This window comes from Pestalotiopsis fici (assembly GCF_000516985.1).
Source record: "Pestalotiopsis fici W106-1 unplaced genomic scaffold PFICI_Scf_12, whole genome shotgun sequence".
Classification (NCBI taxonomy): Eukaryota; Fungi; Ascomycota; class Sordariomycetes; order Amphisphaeriales; family Sporocadaceae; genus Pestalotiopsis; species Pestalotiopsis fici.
Genome location: NW_006917102.1, coordinates 999,613 through 1,007,048, shown reverse-complemented (window position 1 = coordinate 1,007,048; position 7,436 = coordinate 999,613). Strand labels below are relative to the sequence as shown.

General features: G+C 46.5%; 2 protein-coding genes across 2 annotated transcripts; one reads left to right on the top strand and one right to left on the bottom strand.

The window, feature by feature from the left end:
* Positions 1-888: 888 nt before the first annotated feature.
* Positions 889-1,815, bottom strand: PFICI_14068 (uncharacterized protein; the record flags this gene model as incomplete). The annotated part of the gene is made up of 1 exon (XM_007842649.1): positions 889-1,815. One exon carries the CDS (start codon positions 1,813-1,815, stop codon positions 889-891), a length of 927 nt encoding a protein of 308 aa, XP_007840840.1.
* A 722-nt stretch (positions 1,816-2,537) lies between these two features.
* On the top strand, positions 2,538-4,118 carry PFICI_14067 (uncharacterized protein; the record flags this gene model as incomplete). Its single annotated transcript, XM_007842648.1, has 1 exon — positions 2,538-4,118. The coding sequence occupies one exon, from the start codon at positions 2,538-2,540 to the stop codon at positions 4,116-4,118; it is 1,581 nt and encodes a 526-aa protein (XP_007840839.1).
* Positions 4,119-7,436: the final 3,318 nt, after the last annotated feature.

Here is a 7,436-nt window from a genome sequence, read left to right as displayed (position 1 = left end):
AAAAAAAAAGGCCAATCGATCAGATTTACACCAAAATCACACCAAAATGGTCCACTTTTGAACAGCCATAATATTATAACCAAAGTTATTAGAAATATGCACTTTTTTCAGTTCGCGTGAATACGTAATTTTGAACATTTTTACTTTTTTTTAGATTTCTAGATTTCTAAAATCAAAAGGATTTGTAGAGTTTCAGGCTGTAAGCAAATTGTCAGATGGTGGATTATGGTTCCCATACACTGGGGTGTGCTTGAGCACACGGATCAACGCCATGGAGTCCAGATAGATGTACGGGACCTCCCGGGGATTAGCCGGGGCCACCCAAATAAGCGTACACCTCATCAAAACTAAGAGGCGCAGAACATAGATCAATACATCACACAATTGACACCAATATCAGACCAGTTTAAACTCCAATAGGAAAGCACCACCTTGATCAACACAAATCGTATCACACCTCGGAGAATACGGCGCAATATTTTGAATGTGGGCTATAGCGGTCTAAAATCCGGGCTTTAGGGGGGCTCCACTGATTTATAGTGGGAAATCTATAGAATGCTTCAAAATCATAGATTTCCATAATTTCAAACCCGTGACATTCCACAAATTCTTTCTTAAAAAGAAATCTGAGAATATGGTATTATGTAAATAGCCATATTGAATCTATAGAACCTTACATCTTTAGTTATGCACACGGCCATTTCACGGTGGTGAACTTTACCGGCCAATGTCTCGGTTTGCCCGTGCCAGGCGATAGCTGGCGCAATGCGACCATATTGTGAATGACGTCAGAATGATCGAGTGAAAATCGATATGAATTATTGCAATGTCGGCACATAAAAATTCTCTATAGATAGGTGACGGCAGGCATGGGGCGAATAAGCCTGATCATGATCGCTTCTTCACCATCAGCAAAATGATTGCCACTTCACCGTGAATGAACTCCTCTCCAGGCTTGACCCCGGCCTCGTGCAAGAGGCCCTCTATACGCCTTGTCATTCTTCTCACCACGTCTTCCTCGGTCCCAGCCTCTTCAGGGTGTGCTTCTCTCCATCTCGTGACAGAGCTGCTTGTCGCCGTTGCCATTTCAAATTCCTTGGTGCTGAGTGTCATTGACGTGCCCATGTCATCAGACCCCAGACCATCTAGCTCCTTGTTCCACTCTTTTCGGTAAAAAGTCTCATTGTCGAATTCTGTTGCAGGAGGACCAAGAGCCCAAGGTAGCGGCAGGTCAATGTAGAGATTGCGCGTCAATGAGTTCCCGACCACGGCATAGGGCCCTATTTCCTCACGGATAAATTTATCCATTTCGGTCTGAATGGCAGCGCCGTTTGGTGTCAAGACCGGGTTCACTGAAGCGCGTGTTCTTGCCCACAGCGCGACGGTGCCTCCTGGCTTGAGCACACGTGCTGCGCGACGCCAAAAGCCGCCCATGTCGAACCAGTGAGCTGCTGTAGCGGCAGTCAGCAGGTCGACGCTGTTTTCGGCAATTGGGCTCTCCAGATCCGCGCCCAGGAGTTCGGCGGCTGAGACCTCGAAACGCAGAGATGTGGTGGGCGACTTGATGGAAGCACGCGCCGAATTAATCATGCCCTCTGATTGATCGAGGCCGATACTCTGAGCAAAGAAGGGAGCCAGGCTCTGCGTCGCTTGGCCAGTACCGCAGCCAACGTCGACGACAAGGCCGAGCTCGCCACCCGTGGCAACATGGTGATCGATGATGGTTTGAAAGAGCTTTGGAGAATAACCCGGACGCCCTGTCGCGTAAGATTCTCCTTGCGCCTGTGTGTATGACCTGAATGTTTCCTCCCTCATTGTCGCGATAATTGTGAGTCTGTCTTTTCAGAGTGGATTAGACCGGAAGAACAGTCCATGTCACAAGGAAGGAGGTCTACAAATAAATGCTCTCGCGTCTGTGTTTTGGGATGGCGTACTCACTTTAAATATTGTTCGATGCTTCGGGTCCGAAAGCGCTTAAAATTGGCCGTATTGCCGAAATCATAGAGCTTGGTACACCCGGCGCGCCTACGGTACTTAATGATTTACGCCGCCTCCGTCACGGCATTTATAGTCGACTCCGGCGCTGGAGTTTAGCTCCGAGACTAGATCATCGCCGTGAGATTATAGCGAGTGTTAGTGCTAGCATACCTAGTATACCGAATCAGTAAAAATTGCCAACGATCCCGACGATAACGTCATTTCGGGCTTGCCCCTGATCAAATCAATACTCAGTAAAAAATGACCTGGGTAGGTGGAGGGTCAGCGTCCAGACGTTATGGCAGAGAATCGTGGCGCAGCGCCATTCAACTTCGAAACTATTGGTGCATATTCTGAAGTCTGTACAACCTGAGCGTGCAATCTGACTGGTTCGTCATGGGCCAGGTGCATACCCGCCGCATCGTAATTTGTCGGTTGCCAACATCTTGGGCCAGTGCTTTTCGTGTCGACTTCAACCCCGCTTCCAGACAATCTCAATTTTGAATTTGATTTCACACAATCGCTCGTTATACAGGAGCGAACGGTTACCGTTAAGTACGATGTATTTGATCAACACATACACCCTCAAGCTCGAATACTTTATTGGAGAATGTCCTGTGCGCTATGCGATCCTATCCCACACCTGGGGCACCGAAGAGGTGACTTTCGCAGACCTCTCTGGAAACCGAGGTGAGACATACAAGAACAAGGCAGGCTTCATCAAAATACGGTACACTTGCAAGCAGGCCCGAAATGACGGTCTACGATATGCATGGATTGATACTTGTTGTATCAATAAAGACAGTAGCGCCGAGTTGAGTGAAGCAATCAACTCAATGTACAGATGGTACAAGAAGGCGGACATTTGCTACGCGTATTTGGCCGATTTCTATGCAATTGGCTCTGTTCGATCGAGCGACCTGAAGAATTGCAGGTGGTTCTATAGGGGATGGACGCTGCAAGAGCTTCTTGCTCCGGAGAAAGTCGTCTTTTACGGAAGAAATTGGACTCGAATAGGCACAAAAGTTAAGATGGGTCTCAGACTTGAAGCCGTCACAGGTATTCCGAGGACAATCCTGTGGGGTCAAAGAGCACTCGATACGGTCAGTGTCGCTGCACGAATGAGTTGGGCAGCGAATCGAGAGACGAGTCGGACAGAAGATGCAGCCTACTGCCTTTTGGGCATATTTGACGTTAATATGCCCTTACTTTACGGAGAAGGCGAGAAGGCATTTCTTCGACTTCAAAGTGAGATCATGAGTCAAACTCAAGATGATAGCTTGTTTGCATGGTGTGCAGACTTTCAATCCGCCATGAATTTCCCTTATCGTGGCTTATACGCCAAATGCCCAAAAGAATTCGCTACTTGTGGCGACATCAAAACTTTTGGGATAGACAACAAGAGCGCGACAACCTTCTTCGGGAATGGACGAATATCTCTGAATTGTGGGCTGGAGAGCCAAGATGAACGGCCTTTGGTGGCGATCAAATGTTATCGCAAAGATATCTTGCACCCAATCGCGATTCAGGCCCGTCGCATTGGAGCCAACACTTACCTCAGGTTCAGTCCTTATAGCCTCTTTCAAGTTTCCATGCCACAATTCGACAACCACATCATCATAGAGCGATATGCCGAGAGATCGCAGATGATTGCAATCCCTGATATGCACCAGGTTGGTTCAATCTACCTAGGAAATATGCCAAACCAATTGCAGTTGCATTCCACTCTGCCGAATGGACTGATGCATTCGACGCAAAGGAGAATATCGGCTATTGACGCGATGAAGGCCAAAAAGGTCGCCTTTCATATTGGCTTTTCTAGACAATACCTACAAGACAAGAAGGTGAATGGATCTGAGAGCTTTTGCGATGTCCTTCTCGTGTTTTGGGTTGCCGCAGGTGATGGGCATGAAACTTATTATTACCTTTTTGAGGTGGTACGGGTAATCCCCGTTCAATGGTCGTTCCGGAGCGCGAATGAAGAATATAGCCACGTCAGCAATTTCTTCAAAGGTGAGGGTAAACCAAAAGCCTTGTCACATCTCAAAATCTCTATGGGCGACTTGCAAGTGTACATGATCCCTACGACGCGAGTGGTTGAAGGACATGAAGTCATGTATGTTGAGTTGGCGCTAGTCTAACAGTGTTGTCTGGAGAAACTTCATTTGATAAAGCTTTGGTTATATGATTACCTTTGCATCATATCTCGGCTATTGGTAGGACTCAGTAGCATTTTATGAATCACTTCAGTCTACGCCCCTGAGATCTTTGATTCGCTCATTCTTGATAAACAGACATCTCTGCATACAGTCAATGTTAATGTGGTAGCAAGCTGTGTTACTTGTTACAGTGATATCTGGAGTTCTCGGCCTTATGGCGCTAAGCTGAGCCGCACCATGAGAAAGGGAGGGGCAAATAAAACTGTGGTTGCTGTAAATGTTCTGAACGCAATGAAGAAGAATGAATTCTTTGGATGAAATAATAAACTCATCTCAATATCCATCGTGTGGTCATTATAGTATTGAGTTCCATGCCAGGACAGCTCTGAGCTCATCTATCAATACAACCTCCCAAATCTTCTCAGATCCCTCGTGCTTTCCGCGTTCCGATAATTATTTAGCTGCTCAAATATTACACACTCATAAACATTCAACATAAATGGCGCAATGTCCCCAGAAGTAATCGCAACAGTCGTCAAAGTAACTTTGACATTTTCATTACTGTGCTACATGCCAAAGATGATATCAGCAGCTGAAAGATCTTTGCTGCATCCAGCGGCTAAACAAAAGCGATTACAACTTGTCTGGTAGAGCTAACATCGGGGCCTCCATGCAGACAGACCATCCCCTTGCCGACAAGGGACTCTTGCAAGGACTGGAAGATTTATGCGGTGCTATCTGAAGCGGTATGCTTTTCGACAATCCATGCCTATGTTACAATTGCTTACAATGCAACCATTGTGGTAGGTTTCTTGTGAGAGGAAACATGAAGGAAACTCTTCACGTCTTGAACCACGATTTTGCCTCTTTACTTCTCATACTCATTTGCCCAAAAATCAAGATTCCGCCACAACTTTTGGGTATAACGCGAAACTACACGCGAGGTATTTACCGGAAAATCAGAATGCCGACGAATTCTTTGATGCAAATAAGCACCAGAATGGTTGGATCCAATTAAGAAACATGCCAGAAAACAATGACAGTCATGCTTCGATTGGAAATGAGCTAAAACTTTCGACCAAGCGGGAAGGTTCACTTATCAATATGCTCAAGGTAAATAAAGTCTATTCTCATACCGGGTTGTCCCAATGGTACCTAAACGAGGTGGGAACGAGCAAACGTACAGGCCTTATTCAGCAACGTTCGCAGTCCGGAACAGATGGCTTCAGGCTCAACGTGGTACCAATCCGCCACTTGCCTGTTTTGTGGGTAACCAAGGCCCGGCAATAACTCATCTCTTGATCTCATCGGCACTCGCAGAAAGCCGATGACGGAAAAAACAAGGTTCCTCCAGAGTCTTGGACAAAACGCAGAGGTTGTCACACTTCGATAATGCCCTGGATGGATTGAAGGCAGATTTCATGCCCGGCCATCGGGTAGTTGAAGGACACGAAGTGATGTATGTTGAAATACGCAACACTATTAGAGCATAGGAAACTTGAAGATATCTTGTCCAGACAAATTGTACTGATGATGTTGGATCAAGCCTTAGTGGGACTTTTTAGTCGAGCACCATGTCTTGGCCATTTCGTAACACTAAGCGACATATTTTGGATTACTTCGATCGGGGTTAGATCGGATTACGTGAGCTCATCGTCTGTGGGTAAATGATTATCCTAATATCTGTGAACCCTGCAAAGCTCTATCTAGACTTCCAGGTCGCATAGTGATTATTTGCGATGCGCCACGGTGACCCCCAGTAAGGGTGGGGGCACACAAGATTCAGATGAATTTTGACCACGCAATGGATGACAGCAGAATAGTTGACTTCAGCAAAATGAAATATCCTAAGTAGCTCTAGAAAGCTCTTCGGTACCTTTTCCTTGTAACTTTATATAAGTTAGACTGTCACGAGAATTCGGTGCTTGCAATACAGTCAATTGTATAACAGTCTAATCTCTACGGCTCTGGCAGACACTTCTAACAGGACGTAGCACCAGGAGCTACATTTCATGCTCGGCCGGGAACGTTGAAGATATCGTTCGTTTATGGGTTCACTCCGGTCCACCCGAGCCGCACATACTATGTACCTAGTTAGCGCCCGGGCATTGCCCATGGGCAAAGTCCGGGCCGCGGCACGAACTACTTCTTGCCGTGCACACAAATTCGTTTCTTTATATCTTCCCTATCATATTAGACCAAGTTTAGTTCACTATATACCACGGAAGGTGTAATAAATTCCCCAGCTCTCACTGCTTTAGACGAGCTGCCCAGTGGCGTTGCGTCGCTATACTATGGTCAGACGGGTGAGATCTAGTTTTGTATACACAGTATGATGTACAGTGAATCTCCACTTATAGGTGGCTTCAGTGTATGCCAGTTGTGCAATTTTTGGCTGCGAGTTTGCGGCAAAACTAATCTGCCCCATATGAATAGGAGCTCGGTCGAATACTTGACAGGGAGCGGGAACTTGGCCTACTTTGTATAACCACCGCTGAGCCATATCGCAAAAGTGGGATGCTCTGCACCAAACTCAAGCGTTACAAGGTGATATAACGCGTGGCAAACTGCTGCCGGTCATGAAGACAATTACGATCTGGGCAGTCTAGTAAGTAATGAGAAGTCAGGGATTCCAGTTCAGCCTCTTACGTCCCGAGGTACATCGGTGTAACCGTTGTCGTTCATGCAGCTCGTGAATCGCGGTCTGGCATCTAGATTCTCAAGTGATGGGTGCGATGCATCCGAGTGCCGGGTATCTGACCCCTGCCGTCGCCATGTGCAAGCGCAAACCGGGTAATAAGTGCCGCGATATGCTTAATATATAGCGTAAAAGCGGGAGCACTATACCGGGCTCAGGCTAGTCTGAAGGAATTTACTGCGTAGCAGGCTAGTACCTGAATTTCGGTTCCGCTTCCTGCTTATGATACGAGACGTTGCAACGTTAGTGGATCGCTTGCAGCTACGAATTTGCCCTTGAATCGTCTATATCGTGGGATTCAACTAAATGGATTCCTTGCAATATGCTGCAGGTCGTAGATAGTCTGACCGAGATGCATACAATTCTAGTTTTGACCTTTAATTGTGGAGTGTCAATGAGCTTATTTACATGTTAATAATCTCTTCCAAGTCATTCGCATATCATATCTTGGCACGCAATGGAGGCTTTGTCATCAGCAATGAGTGGTAGGCACGTGCAAGAGTCATTATGGAATCCGGCGCTGGCCTGGGAGGCACGAACAGATACATTTTCATATATAAACTGTTATTCAACCCTCAGTAAGGCCTGGAACTGGACAAATT